The sequence below is a fragment of the Hemicordylus capensis genome, chromosome 3, assembly GCF_027244095.1.
Source record: "Hemicordylus capensis ecotype Gifberg chromosome 3, rHemCap1.1.pri, whole genome shotgun sequence".
NCBI lineage: Eukaryota > Metazoa > Chordata > Lepidosauria > Squamata > Cordylidae > Hemicordylus > Hemicordylus capensis.
In genome coordinates, this window is record NC_069659.1 from 134,696,315 (window position 1) to 134,712,345 (window position 16,031).

The 16,031-nt window shown below is 44.9% G+C and overlaps 1 protein-coding gene across 4 annotated transcripts in view; it reads left to right on the top strand.

Annotated features, from left to right (window-relative positions):
• The window catches only part of IL18R1 (interleukin 18 receptor 1), a 42,580-nt gene that overhangs the window by 10,067 nt on the left and 16,482 nt on the right, over nucleotides 1-16,031 (top strand). For all 4 annotated transcript variants that reach the window (XM_053311157.1, XM_053311156.1, XM_053311154.1 and 1 more), the window contains exons 4-6: nucleotides 780-1,008; nucleotides 11,737-11,920; nucleotides 15,489-15,633. In XM_053311157.1, the coding sequence (XP_053167132.1) occupies nucleotides 780-1,008; nucleotides 11,737-11,920; nucleotides 15,489-15,633 (558 nt within the window). The remainder of the gene's footprint in view (nucleotides 1-779; nucleotides 1,009-11,736; nucleotides 11,921-15,488; nucleotides 15,634-16,031) is intronic.

The window sequence follows — 16,031 nt, forward strand, 5'->3', positions numbered from 1 at the left end:
TGGGCGGAGGGGGACGTGTGAGTGAGTGTGTATGTAAAACCTTGGTACATATCTAAGTTCTGATCTTTGTGTTGGAGTTGAATGGGGGGAGAGAAAAGAAACAAAGAGGATAAAGTTTCATCTAGCATACCAATGGTGACAGATTGCAAATTTTGAACGTGTTAAAGGCACTTATTGGCTACTGTCTGTGATATCACTGGTGAAGGGCAACAAACTGTCCCCTCATGCCTGTGACATTTTGTGAATATTTAAAATATATATTGTTGTTTTACTTATTTAGAACCTTAGTTTAATCAGAAAAGAATGGGAGATCTCATGGCAGCTTTTTAAAAACAACAACAACAATAAAAGACTGAATATGGACAAAGCCTCTTACTCCAACAGTAATTCACTGCAGTTTTGTGAACCTCTATGACAGTGTTGCTTTTTGAAAATATTATCTGTGATGTCCTGTTTCTTGTATGGAAATGTATTTCTCCCTTCTTTAAACAATAAAAGGAAAAAAATGAAAAGGATAGATCTGCCTTACATGATTGATTGATTAAGTGCTGTCAAGTTGGTGTCAACTCTTAGCGACCACATAGCTAGATTCTCTCCAGGATGATCTGTCTTCAAGTTGGCCTTTAAGGTCTTTCAGTGGTGCATTCATTGCTGTCGTAATTGAGCCTTACATGCGGGTGGGTTATACTGAGGCTAGTATAGTATAGCTCTTAAAAATAAAATTTTAAAAAGGTAATCTGTACAGGATATAATTATGTCTCTTTTAATATATTGTCAAGGTAACCTTTGCAGGGTGCTCTCATCTATTGACACCATTGAAGAAGAGTATTTTTCAAATTGCTGTCCAAACATAAAGCAAGATGAGGGATATACTCTGAACTGGTATAGAGAAAAAGAAGGAAAACTGATATTAATTCAGGAAGCCAATAGAATTGTTTTGAATGGGAGTTATTTGGAGTTTTGGCCAGCAAAGCTGAATGACACTGGAAAGTATATTTGCAGTATCAGGTAGGTGCAATGTGTCCCATGATAGACGTATACAGACATGTTTATTCTTTTGTAGAGAAAGGAAGCCCCATCATTGTTGTGTCTCATTTCTTTAGATCTTACCTTCATGTTCAGAAAGGTATGTTTATATTAGTAGCTGAAGTGAATGCCCTTCTGTTCTGCAAGTTGTTATACAAAATGCAGCTGAGATCTATTTCCATTGTTTGGAATAGGTATCACAAATAACTTGTTTGGAAAAAGTTCGGTAGTCCAGAAAATACAGCTATCTGGTCCCATTCCTCATACTCATAGCACATTTTCATCAGGCACAGTAAACCTTTTGCCCACAATGTCACCTGAAAGGAAAAGAGCATAATTTTTAAATGTTGCATAAGTGAAAGATTCCAGGTTGATGACATTCTTGGCGTTTTGTACATACTGTGTAATATCCGGAATAAATTAGCCATGAATAAGTCCCATTGGAATTATTGGGCCTGAATTAGTCATGACTCTTCTCGTTGATTTCAGTACTGCTGAGTCATGACTACTGGTTTGAAATGTGCTTCTGGTCCTGGGGCCATTCTCTGGATAACAAAATGGCTCCTGAAAGAACAAAAGTTGGACATTCTTGGTTTAGAACATGTTCCTGGATCGGTCCTGATCCCAGCACTCTTCACTGGTGTAGCCCGAGTTTTTTTTACCTGGGCTTATAGTGAGGTAGAAGGGTACAAGTGTGCTCTTCTACCCCACTCCTGGCTGTGTGTACTCTTGGGCTGCTTGCAGCTCAAGCGTGCACAAAGCAAGCATGCCCAGCAATGGGGAACACCCCCCATGCATTGCGCTCCTGGCACGGTGCATTGTGGGATGCCAGGGGTCTTCCACCTCTAGCTCCCAGCACTGTTTCCTGTAAGAGGGATTCCCTGATGTTGTTGACTACAAATCTCATAATCCCCAGCCAAAGGTCATTGTAGTTGGGAATGCTGGGAGTTGTAGTCAACAACGTCTTGGAATCCTTCTTACAGGGACACAGCAGCTGGGAATGCTGGGAGTTGTAGTCAACAACATCTTGGAATCCCTCTTACAGGGAACTGGAAAATGGAGTGGGGTGGTAGTCTGCAGTTGATGAGGAATGCTGTGACAGTATTGCACACGACTAATTAGACAAGGTTAAAAGCTGATCTTGTATGTTAGAATGTGTTGGGATATAAAGTCTGGGTGTTTAATGCTCCTGTAAATGGTCAGGTAAAGAGATCCTCCCCAACTATTGTTGGTAGATATTCAGTGCAAATACAAGTCAACTGGATTTGTTAACTTGCATAATTTGCATCTTAATCCGCACAGTTAATATGCATAATGTGGAAATTATTTGCAAGCTAATTTGCATACTATGCAAATTAAAGTGCCCAGATTTGGAGAGCTTGAATATGGCAACCCTAGACTTGCATGTCCTAAGGGAAGGAAGAAGAAGAAGAAAAAGAAGAAGCAATACCCATTCATTTAAGGGTTAGAAACCTAAAAACCTGGGGGCTCATATATGGTAAACAAGTTCTGGTAAAATCTAATCTCCGTACTTTCCTTTCACTATAATATTAATTGATAATTACCATCCTCATAAATTAGTCCACTTCAGCCTTAAACGTTCGCACACCCGCCATCTTGAATTTGAGTGGATTACATCATCACAAACTATGCAGTTGAGCCGTCCCTATGTGTCCCTACACCTGTAGCAAATTTGGTTCAAATCGGTTAGGAGAGTCACAGGTTAGTCCACATGCACCTCAGACATTCACACATCCACCCTCTTGAAACTAGGGATGTGATCGGAACTGGTTTTCCCAGTTCGGTTTGAATTTGAGCTGAACTGGATGGCTTGGGCTCGATTGAGCCATGGTCCGATCTGACCATCGAGCCCCCCCCCCGCCCCCGAGCTGGCTCACAATATGGCTCAAAGGATATACTTGTAAAGGGGAACCCGGCAAGAATTCCCCTTTACAAATAAAGGGTTTTGCCAATAGTCATTGCAGGGGCAGAGAATGAAAAATGATCTTTTTAACCTATAAATGCAAGCTGATGGCAGCGGCTTGGCAGGGATGGCGGCGATCGCAGCTGGTGATCACAGTGGGGATAGTAGCAAACAGTGGTGGTGGTGGGTGCTCCACCAGCCTTGCCCCCAGCCTCCCAAATCACAGGTCCGGTCATATGTGTAGCCGGCTTTGAGCTTCTGTGCAGGTGCGATTGCCATTAAAGTGAGGATCATACTCACTGTATGAGTACTCATAGTCTGCATAAGCAGACCTCACTGTAATGGTGGTTGTGCCTGCCCAGAGGCCCGAAGCCGACTGCAGGCATGACTGGGCCTGTGATTTGGGAGGCCGGCAGTGGGGCTGGAGGAGTCTCTGCCACTGCCCCCATTCAACACCCCCGCTGTGATCTCCAGCTGTAATTGTCGTCATCCCCGTTGGGCCAACCGCCTCTGCCATCAGCTTTTTTTAACAGGTAAAAAAGATCATTTTTCATCCCCCACCCCCACATTTACTATTGGCAAAACCCTTTACTTGTAAAGGGGAATCCTTGACAGATACTTTACAACTTGTCATACTTTTACTTGTCATACTTTACAAGTGTGCCCCTTGAGCCGGCTCGTGAATTGGAGCTTTGAGCTGGGGGGTGGCTCGCCTTGAACTCGGATCGCAATTGGCCCCATTTTTCAGGGGGCCAGTTCGGCTCGAGGGTGAGCCTTCGAACCTGCCCACTTGAGCTGGTTTGCACATCCCTACTTGAAACAGGGTGGATGACATAATTTAAAACTATGCCATTGAAGCATCCCTATGTGCCCCTATAGCTGCAGCACATTTGGTTCAAATTGGTTAGACGGTTCACAAGTTCACCCACTTGTGCATCAAATGTTTATGCGTCTGCCATCTTGAACTTGGGTGGATGACAGCATCACAAACTACACCACTCAGGTGTCCCTATGTGTCCCTACAGCTGATCTCAAGACCATCCTGAAGGGATTCAAAATAAGCAGGAGAACTCTTAGACTGTGGGGAAACAACTCTAGTTTTAGAAGTTGGCTGCTATTCAGATTAACTTACTAAACAGTACTATTCAGGAAATGACTGGCAGTAAATTTCCTATTGAAATATAGTATTGTGGGAGGAATAGCTCAAAAGAACAGATTCCTTGATGTATTAGGTCTACTAACTGTGATAAGATTGAACCCAGCATTTTCTGAATTACTACTACTCCTGTTTTTAGCAACCATGCCACAGAAAAGTGTTGTATATTATTGTTGATCTACTTGGACATCAGTGGTAGTATTCAAAAGAAAATTGGGGGGCAGGGGGGAGATGGGGCAAAGTGCATTTCTCAGTGGGTGAGCTGTGGCCCGCATGTTAGATTTCTGAAACAGAAATGGGAGGGGGGGGCAGATGCGGGACAAATTATTTGTCTGAGTTGGGTGCTTCCCCCCCTTGTCCTCCCTCTGGAGACACCCCTGCTGGACATTAGAATAGAATTCCTGTAAACATATCTGGAAAACAAATGTCTCTTTCATAACTGTAATGTCTGGGCTGATGGTGAATGTGATTGGCAGGGGCGTAACTATAATAGGGCAAGGGGAGACAGTTGTCTGGGGGCCCACTGCCTTGGGGGCCCCCCCAGAGGCAAGTCACATGACTGACTCCCCCAGCCGCACACCTGCCTGGGCTTCCTTCAGTTGTATTCATCCTCCGAAACTGATGTGAGTGTTAAGACCTGGAGCTACCAGAACAGCATGTCTTTCTCTAGTACCATTAAATGACTTGCATCGGCCACAATTTACAAAACCGTTTAAACAATAATTTAGGATGATATGTGTGTGTGTGTGTGTGCGCGCGCGCATGCGCACACTTTTTGTTACCACTATTCAGCCTCATTTAAGATTTCTTTACTTCATGAACTGAGCTTCGGGGGGGGGCATTTTAAAATCTTGTCTCTGGCCCACTCCAACCTTGCTATGCCCCTGGTGATTGGTCTGCTTATAATGATTGCCTCCCTCTCTCCCTTTCAGCTTGGCTTCTTTCCATTGCTCACATTGAATAGGTTATCTGACTTCTGACTTGTTCACTAGCAATACAAGAATGTATTGTTTGCATACTACTGTTAAGTTTTCTTCATAAGCCCCGAACATATTAATTGGACTGTTTCATAATATTCTCATAACAAGCAGAAATATGATCCACATTATGGAGTAACAATCTGTGTATATTTTTGTGTGCAATTGGGAACACAGGAGCTATGTCTGTGACTGCAGAGATGGCGTTGTCATTGCTTTCACAAGAGCACTGTTGTTCCCCACATTAATCAGTTGATCACCACTGAACAACAGTTTCTAGTGTTCCCATGATTGCTCACACACGTGTATGCTATGCTTATCCTCTATAATAAAGAGCTTGAGTGTGATCCTGTGCCACCCGTGTCTTTCTCGGCAGTGCTGGGCATGCGTGGAGTGCATGCCCAGAACCGCCGAGAAAGATACGGCCACCCAGAAATGGGCAGCCATGTTGGCCAAATCGGCCCAAACAATTGCCGCCGCCGCCCACCCGCCTGCCCTCCCAGCTGCCCGAGTCCTCCTCACCCGCCCCCCCCCATGATTAAGGGCCAAATCGGCCCAAACAATTGCTGCCGCCGCTGACCGCCCGCCCTCCTAGCTGCCTGAGTCCTCACCCCGTTAGGCCCGTGTCAGTCGGGCGATCTTAGACCATATTCTGAGAATGAGAGAGGAGCTCGCAAACAGAGCTCCTCTCTCTGCAAAGCCTCTGCCCGAACTGGCACTATGGACGCAAAGGATGCAACAGGCGTCCTTTGCGCCCAAAGCGCCAGTTCGGGCAGAGGCTTTGCAGAGAGAGGAGCTCTGTTTGCGAGCTCCTCTCTCCTTCTCAGAATATGGTCTAAGATCGCCCGACTGATGCGGGCCGGGGTTGAGGAGGACTCGGGCAGCTGGAAGGGCAGATGGGCGGTCGTCGTTGTCGTCGGCAATTTTTTGGCCCGAATTGGCCCTTAATCATGGGGGGGCGGGTGAGGAGGACTTGGGCAGCTGGGAGGGCGGGCGGCCAGTTGGCGGCGGCGGCAATTGTTTGGGCCGATTTGGCCCTTAATCAGGTGTTGGGGGACGGAGGAAGAAGGCATAAAGGGGGAAAAAACCTAGCGCCCGTTATTATAACGGGCTGAAACATACTAGTGTGCAAATAACTAACAAGAGCAGCTTAATACTTCTCCTTAGTCGGCTGTTTCATGCATGATTCCAAAAAGGAAAGACTTCTACTGGGGAAGGTTCTGCTGTGATCCCAAATCACAGCTATATCGATTTTTCCAAAGCAGCAGGCAAAGAGAATTGGCAAGATGCCAACTTGGTACCAAGTTCCAAGGTCTGTGGCACACTCTGTGTGCCCACAGCTAGCAAAGGGAAGTACTGGCTTCTCCAGGCAGTTAGATGCAGGGGTTGGCCTATGCAAGGCTGCGTGGGGAATGGCCCAGCCTCAGTGGTTCAAGGATTTTGCTTGGAAGTCCAGGAACTCTGTCAGTCAAGGGGAGGAATCAGCCTTTGGAAGGCCTCCACAGAGAGCAACCCCTGTTAAGTAGTAGTCTCAGTCTCTGATTTTGCTATGTTGAAACCGTCAAAATCTCATCTTCCAAACTCCTTTGCAAAATTTGGTAGTGACATGATTCCGGATGACTAGATGTAAGTGCAAGAGACATTGGCACTTCTCTCTAGTTCCTTCTTTTCCTGCTCTGTTTGTAACATTCAATTGACTTCCTTGCTTCATAAGTTGTGACATCTGTTGTACACATCCAATTTTCAAAATACTGTGAAGCAACAAGTACCCTTCTTAGGACCCAAGCCTGGGAATGAACAGAGATGACATTAATGTGTGTAGAACAGGAAACCTGATGCAAAATACAGAAGTGAGTGAGTAACAAACTGTATGTATGAACAATGATGTAGCACTTCTTTGCTGAGCTGCATAAGGATACTTCAGGCAAGAGAGAGATACACTTGACATTCCCAATCCACACAAGGATGTGAGATGCCAGCAAGAACTGTCTGTGCTGAATCCATATGAGGGCATTTCTCATTCAGCTCTCCTGTGCTCCCAGACAGCTCACAACAGAGCAATATGGCAATAGCAATTGGCTGGCTAATTCAACAACCCAGTCAATAACCCAGTCAACAACCCATAATAACATCTTCCTTGCTAACTGAGCAAAAAGGCACCTTTTAAAAGTGGTGATTCTATTTATTTAGCAGGGGGAGAACAACTGGCCCTATCCATCTTCAGCACAGCATCCCTCCAGTGGCTGTTGCTGGTGTCTATCTTATGTTTCTTTTTTTAGATTGTGAACCCTTTGAGGACAGGGAGCCATTTTATTTATTTATTCATTTATGTAAACCACTTTGATAACTGTTGTTGAAAAGCAGTATATAAATATTCATTGTGTTCATATTCCTTATGACCAGTGTTCCCTCTAATTTTTTTTCATCAGCAAGTGGAATGAATTTTGTTCTGGGCAACAATATCAAGGCAGTGTGTGCACATGTGCATTATTATGTACCAGTGCCCTTATAGATGCACAACACACACACACACTATAAATATGGAAGGAAACTTAAAGTGCATTTTACAATTATATCTATTTATAAAATTTGATTTTTACTTTCTTTTGCTTCACGTTCAAGTATAATAAAAACAGTAAAAAAAATTGTAACCTGTTCTAGAAACACTGTTGAAGGATTACATATAATTTTTTTAAATAAAATAAATTACTTTTATTTTTAAAAAATCAAATGAAGAAACTATTGGCGGGGTGTGGGGGGGGGGGGCACGGGTTCCTGTCCTGAGCATCACAGAACAATGAGGTTGTACAGTAAGAAAGCACCCGCTCTCTGCCATACAGAACTTTGAGAAGCTTATTTTTAAAAATTAAGTATTAGATGCTGGTATAGTGCCATGGAAAGAATACACAATCTTGGACCTGCATGCCAAATCTGAAATGAAAGGAAATTTTGCTTTAAAAAAAAAAGACTATCTATCTATCTATCTGAAGGTTGACTAAGCACATACCCATATTAAAGAAACTGGAAAAGCAGACAGTGGTAAAAATGCTGTAATTCTTTTTCTTTTTTGGTAGGGAAGGTAATTTTTTTAAAGACATGCTTTAAAAAATTCTTAGCACATAAGAAAGATACTCCCACTCTCAATTCTCACTGGGCTATAGGTTTAAGGGGCAAAGTATGTGTTACATCCAATTCCTTGTACTGAAGCGTCACCTACTCATGGCAATGAAATCTCATCCAAATAGACTCTTTCCATACTGCAAAGAGAGTTATCCTGCACCTTACAATAATGCACAGCAAGGGAGGGAGGATTCTACTTTGCACTTTGAGGTGGGGGGAGGTCAACCTCCATGAAGAAAATGCAAAGAAACAAAGACATGGCTGGCTTCTATGAAAGGAACTCCTACCGCTGCCTTTTGGGGTTCTTTGGTTCGAAAGGTCAAGTCAGTCAGATTCAGCAGCAATGAGGATACACCAGGCACCATGGGGTCCTTCTTTCTCCCCTAGCCCTCTGTCCAGCTGTTGCCTTTTCCTCAGTGCCCCCTTCCCCCTGCCCCACCACTTGGCTCTTGCCCCACAGTCTCACTGCGATGGACTGCTGGCTGCTGAGAATTTTTGTTACCCCCCACAATGTTCACAGGAACACGTTGTGTTCCTTCATCCAGCCAGAGAGGGAAAACTGGCTTTCCCGCTCTGACTACAGCAGGAGATTATTAGAAATAGTGACTGGCACGCATGTGCCCTGACGCTTCTATCAAGATGCATGGGCCTCCGAGTCCCGCCTTTTTTGGAGGGCTCTTTCTACCACCAGAGCAGGAGACATGACTCTCTTGCGTGTGGGAGAGAGCTTATTTTCCCGCTCTGGCCAGAGCAAGAGCCAAGGTGGAGGTGAAAGGCCGCAATGGGAGCAGAAACTCACAAGCAGCTGGCAGGCATCTCTCCAGATGGCAAAAGCACATATTCCAACAGGCTTGGCTGCCTCTTCCGTTTAAAAAGAGCCTTTTCCACCAGTACTTTCGGAACATTAGAGTGTGCCAAGCACAGAGCAAATGGAGGATCGTGGGCTGCTGGGCTATTAAGTGGAGGCTTAACTTTTGGATACACTTTTTTCCAGGTGTTGTGTGGGACTGCTGTCTCCCTATCCAGAATTTAGCACTGATCCCTTCTCTGAGGAGAAAGTGCCCCCAATCTTTCACAGTTGCATAAGTTAGCTTGCCCTGCCCTCCCCTGTGCGGAGTCTAAGGGGCTTATCCCACCCCATCTGTCCACTTGGGAATTCCCCGGACAAGTGACAGTTGTGATGCGAAACTGCAAGTCTCCTCTCCTCACTCACTCCCACCACGAGACCTGCACTCTCCTCTTTATCTTGCCAACACATTTGCTCGCTCTCCAGGAGGAGATGGCTCGCAGCCTGTGTGAGAGCGCCTTTGTCCAGCTGATTGCTTTCCCCCAGCAGCTGGAAGGAAAATATGGTCTGGAGGAGCCCCAGACAATCACAATGTGGGGCAAGAGGGAGGCTGCAAGCTGAGGCTTTGCTGCAGCTTGAAACGACTGCGCAGGGAGTTGGGATTCTGTGTGCACATGCGCTCAGCTTAGAGGGAACGTAGCTTATAACTGCAATGTGTCCTTTCCTCAGCTTCTGGTTTAGTGTTACAACAGGCCAGTTCAAATGATACAGCCTAGCAACACACATGGGCAGGAAGGGGAATGTTGAGAGCGCACCCGCTGGGATGTGTTCCATGGATGTCTTGATGCCCTCCCAGCATATATCCTTTAGTCATTTTGTGTCTGTTCATCTGAATAGCCCCCCTCACACACTCAAAATTTTTGTTTAAACCACTATTTAGAGCATGTGTTACGGGACCTTTAGGATAAACAGCCTCAGAGCTGATTGAGGGAAGTGGTGCAAGGCCATCTGGAGTTTTGGGACATCCATGGAGCACATCCCAATGAGCACAGTCTTGGAATGCCGCTTGCTGTTCATGTGTGCTGCTGGGCCATATTGTTCGAACAGGCCCAATGAAGGAAGCCACTCAGTCTGGGATTAGTTGAAGTATTCCAGTCCCAGGGATCTGAGCCAGGGCAACAAAATAAAAACTGGCTTAAAATCCATATTAAAACAGGGTTTGACTCTATTGTGTCTGAAAGAGGAAAGCTAGGAAAGCTCAGAAAGCTCCCTATTCAGCAAATAGCCTAGTACAGGAAGAGCTCCATTTATGAAAGGAACTGTTGCTGGGTTGCTCTGATGTATTGGTGTTCTTGCACAAGAATACAGTGCAAGAGTACAGCAGAGAAGTGCAGAACATTCTGAGGGCAGAATGCTCCAAGTTGGAATGGGCCGTTCTGAGCCTGGAACAGCTTTTAAATAAAGGGCCTGTTTTGGGCTCAGAGCGGAACAACCTCATTCCAGCCAGGAATGTTCTGCTGTTCCGGGTGGCCAGTGGGGGGGCATGAGGACAGTGCAGGGGGGAGGGGCTCTAGGTACCTTGAAAGTTGTTGTTAGCTGCAATTGTCAAAGAAGCGGTGAGGAGCGTCACCGTGGCAGCCTCCTGTGTGGCAGAGGCCCCACCTACAGCACACAGATGGCCGTTGAGCATAAATGCAGTAGCTGGACCTACAGTATTTGGACCTACAGACCTGCGGTAGCATTGTTCTAGTACATTGCTATTGTTGGAGTGCTAGAACACTGACAGGGTGGGATCAGTATTACATAGTGCTCTGGAATGGAACCAGGAAGCAGGACTTCTTGTCTGCCAAGGAGTGGAATTGAGAGACGTGGCAGGCAGGGCTAACGCTCCCCAAAGTCACTCCCAGATAGATAGCCACACCTACATCACACACTTTACTTCAGGGGTTTCTCCATACGACTCCACAAAAATGCTGGAGTATTGCATGCAACCATTTTCAACACTTGCCCAAAGTGCAACTTTTAAAAGATATTGATATTATGCATTAAGGGCCAAAAAAGCTGAATAATGTCGCCCACTGTATGAACAGCACCTTGCTGTTACCGTATTGAAGTCACTGTAAATCCCCCTCGTCTGAACTCTCTCCACCCAACCCTAATCATAGTGAAACAGGAGTAAATTGCTGTTTGGAAAATCTCCAGTTTAAAAGGTTTTCAGTCTTGGCACAAAAGTAGTTAAGGCATTAGAGATCCACGGCCGAATATCTGTCTCTTTATTTTATTTTTGGCCTATTTTCTGAAAGGAAGAAGGCTTATATGATATATATATGTGTGTGTGTGTGTGTGTGTGTGTGTGTGTGTGTGTGTGTGTGTGTGCGCGTGCGCCCTCTAATAACTATTGTATTTAAAGTCTGATACAACAAACTAGATTCATAGCACATGGGAAGGGGTCTTATAGTTTTTGGCCAATCCACCACGTTGTTTCAACATGGTAGCTGCTCAAAAGTGTAGGCAATACCTCTTTGTAATTCATATGCTGACAGTCAGATACAAACCAAATTCACAACACATGGGAGAGGGTTCATGTTAAAAGAAGTGGAACGTAGGCACCATTGGTCCTACCTAGAATTTAAAAATAGACTAGTATGAAAGTGAAAGACATGAAAGTGTATTTGCCATTGTGATATAACAGTTAAGCTTTAGTGTCTCTTAAAAGTCCCTTTACCAATGTTTTTCTTCTTCTCAGCAATGGAACTCACAATGTCACCCAAGGAGACTGGAACCTGAGAGTACTAAAAAAAGATAAGGACAGTTGTTTCAATGCAAATCATGTGTCACGTGGTAAACCTGGCATTATTGGAGAAAGTTATTCCTTTAAATGTAGTGATATACTTCACAATACAGATGCTGTAAATATAACATGGTACAAGGTACTTCTTAAAACTAGTGCTTTCTTTTTCCTTTTTCCAATGTGCAATCTGGAGAAAATACAATCTTTAATTAACCAAATGCAATTATTGTGTACAAATACAGAATACCCATACGGATATTCATGTGCCATATTCTTCAATGGGGGTCAAAGATTTTGAGAACTTGAAAGGGAATGGTCCAGTTTCACATGTTAGACCTGTTCTTCCCATTACATGATGGGACTGAATAGTCTGCAGATCTTTCCACCAGCTGACTTCAAACACACAGCCTATTCCATGGGTTCAAGACCTGTGGTCTGGAACTGATATTTCTGGCTCTCATTTTGAAATGAAGTTGGGATTCTAGTACTCATTGTGAAGAATGTTCAAAATGCTATTGTGGGTTGTGGTTTGATGGTCAAGAAAAGGCAAGATGAAGAACATAGAAACACCAATTTGCTTACAGCTCCATGTCAAAATTTTAAAGTCTGACCTGTCCTATACCATACTTCAGAGTTCTCTGGGTCCAGGCACGGAGCCAGCTGAGTGGCAGCCTGGGTCCAGGCTCGTCCGGAAGCCCCTCTGACAACATCCCGTGCATGTGATGTCATGCGCATGGTGCGTGCCTGAGCCCCGAGAGAAATCTCCTCCCCGCCCACGAGTGAGCACTTGGCCATCCTTTTCAGGCACCTTTTTCTTTCAGGCAGCAAGCACTGCCTGATATGACAGGGAAAGGCTCGCTCTGGCTCTTCGGAGCTCGAGGCCACGCCCCCTTTGCACTGATTTGGTTGGCCTGATGGATGATCTCCAATTGGCTGACAACAGGGGTGTGACTCTGCTGATCTTTTTGGATCTCTCTGCGGCTTTCAATACCATCAATCATGGTATCCTTCTGGGTCACCTAAGGAAGGTGGGATTGGGTGGCACTGTTTTACGGTGCTTCCGTTCTTATCTCTTGGGTAGATTCTAGATGGTGTTGCTTGGAGACTGCTGCTCTGCAAAGCGAAAACTAAAGTATGGCATTCCACAAGGCTCCATACTGTCTCCAATGCCCTTTAACAACTACATGAAACCGCTGGGAGAGATCATCAGGAGATTTGGTGCAGAGGGTTATCAATATGCTGATGACACCCAGATCTATTTCTCAATATCAGCCTCATCAGGCAATGGCATAACTTCCCTAAATGCCTGCCTACCATTAGATGGTGGTAATGTGCTGGATGAGGGATAACAAACTGAAGTTGAATCCAAATTAGATGGAGGTACTGACTCATAGTTTAGATCTGCCTGTTCTGGATGGGGTTACACTCCCGTTGAAAGATCAGGTATGTAGCTTGGGAGTGTTCCTGGATCCAAAACTCTGAGGCTATTCTCACGATTGCAGAAAATCGGGCTCCGCTAGCCCAATTTTCTGCAATTGTGAGAACCACTGGGTTCAGCTACGCGCCTGGTGGTTCTAGAGCAGGTAAGCAGCTCAAGTACCCCTCCCCTAAAACCGGGTTTGTGGAGTGAGTGCTCCGCAAACCTGGTTTTTTCTATCATGAGTAGCCGCGCCGCGGCTACTCATGAGGAGACCCCCAGAGGGGAGGTGAAAAGTTGCCTCCCAGCTCTGGGGTTCTCGCCAGCATGCCCTGCATGCTCCCCCCAGTCCCTGCCAGTTCTGTCACGGAGCCGACAATCGTGTGGGTGGCCCGGATCGTCTGCAGGGAAAGCAGGCTTTAGCCCGCTCTCCCCACTCAGCTCCTGAAACTGGGTCACCCTGATCGTGAGACCCAGCTCTCTCTCTGGTTTCTCAGGTTGAGACAGTGGCCAGGCATACTTTTTATCAGCTTCAGCTGATATGTCAGCTATGCCCATTTCTGGGGATAAATGGCCTTAATACACTGGTACATATTCTGGTAACCTCCAGGCTTGACTGCCGTAATGCACTTTAAGTGGGGTTGCCTTTGTACATAGTCCATAAACTACAATTGGTACAAAATGTGGGAGCCAGACTGGTCTCTGAGACAACCCAAAGGTCCTGTATAATACTGATTTTCAAAAGAATTGCACTGGCTGCTGCTATGTTTCCGAATGAAATACAAAGTGCTGGTTATTACCTATAAAGCCCTTAATGGCTTGGGTTCAGGGCATTTAAGACAATGCCTCCTTTGTCATGAACCCTGTTACCTATTGAGATGTCTGGTTATGGTTGCTACCGGCGCATTTGCTGGAGACCTGGGGCTGGGCCTTCTTTATGGCTGCCCTGGGGCTTTGGAATATGCTTCCTGTCAGAATAAGAACATCCCCATCTCTGTTTGCTTTTAAGAAGACCCTCTAGGCACTGTTTTCTCGAGCGTGTGATTGAAATTAATTTTAATCTGTTTTTAGCCTATGTTGTTATTTTAACTTTTTAATTCTCTGAAATTGTTTTAATTGTTTTCACTCTGTTCTCTGTTTGGTGTTTTAAGTTGTGTAAAGTGCCTAGGGATACACATATCAGATGGTATATAATAAATAAATAACAGAGCATTGCTACTTTGCTTGTATGAACAGTGTGTGACCTTAATTGCTGGGAACTCTGAGTTCAGAGTTCACATCAATTAAGGTCCCACACTGTTCTACTTATGAATGGGGGAGGAGGGACTCCCATTCATTGCACTGAAGCAGGCTAAAATCTTTAAAATATATAACATGAACCCCACCGGCTCCCGGGGGGAGTTGTGGCCATAGCTGCCTTGCACCCAAACCCACTCTGGTGCCCAGGCACCACCAGGGGTGCAGTTGGGGCATCCTCAAATCCCCATTATTCCCTTTGGGGAAAATGCAAAAAATTGAAAAATCTTCAAAAAATAATCTAAAATTGGAGGAGTGTCTGATTACTTTGCAGTTCAGTGGGTAGTAGGCACCCCTGGGTGCCTACCACTCACTCTGGGTTTGTGCCCCTCCATAGGGAATAATGGGCAAGTTCGAATCTCCATTATACCCTATGGGGAAAATGCAAATCCCCCCAGTCATTAAAAATCTCAGGAATGTCCTATTGCTTTGGGGTTTGGGTGGTATCTGGCACCCATGGGTGCCTACTACCCCAACCCAGTTTTTGAGGCTCAAACCTTCAAACAGGTTCGAACCAGTTAGAATAGAACTAGGCTCTGTTTGTTTCAAACCTGGACCAGCATTGCCAATTCAGTGTCCTGTTTGGTTCGAGTTCGAACCTTCTAATCAAACCAGTTTGAATTCGAACCTATTTGCACATCCCTACCTCCCACACAACCAGGATTCTCACATAATTTTCTTGGTGTGAATAAATTCTGTAAGCAACAAATGCAGCTGCAAGACTGTGTCCCTTATCCAGTCCTTTACTTGGAATGCTTTTATGGATTTCACCAAGGCATCTTGTCTAGCTGACCAGGACTGCTTTTTAATCAACAAAGATTGCACAAAATGTATTCAAAGTACATATCAAATCAAGCCAATAAGGCAATACATAGGTTTTATTTTGAATTGAGGGTTGGCTCATGATATAGAGGATCATGTGCTTATTTGACTTTTTGAAATTGCAGTATATTCTTTTCATAAAACCCCCTTTAAAACATCTTCTCTTAAACAGAACTGCAGCTATGTAAATGAAGGAGATTGGTATATTCCCAAGCTAACAGTTGGGGACTCTGGAAACTACACATGTGTGGCAACATTGTTGCGTGCTGGGAATATGTATTACAGGACTAGTACAATAGAACTAGAAGTGGAACAAGGTAAGGGCAAAAATATTGGGCAAATGGGGGAGATAATTTCATTCTGGAAAAGCTACTATAATCGACTGGTTTCATATTGCACTCTATATCAAAACCACACTGTACCATACTAAATGTACCATTAAAAAGAACACATGGCCGTAAACTATTCTCCTACGTTGCAACTCTTCCTCCAAGCTTGGAGAGTTTCTGTACAGATGACCAAGAGAAAGAATAATATAGGTCAGGGGTTTTTAAACTTGGGTCCCCAGATGTTGTTCCCCAGATCAGACATGGCGGATGCCATGTGCGTGCTGATGGCACTCAGGGCTTTTTGGGACCAGCGCCACCCCAGCAGGAAGCTGGAAGGGATTTTTTCTTAAAGTCCCCTTTTAAATTTCCTTTAAAGTGTTTGTACT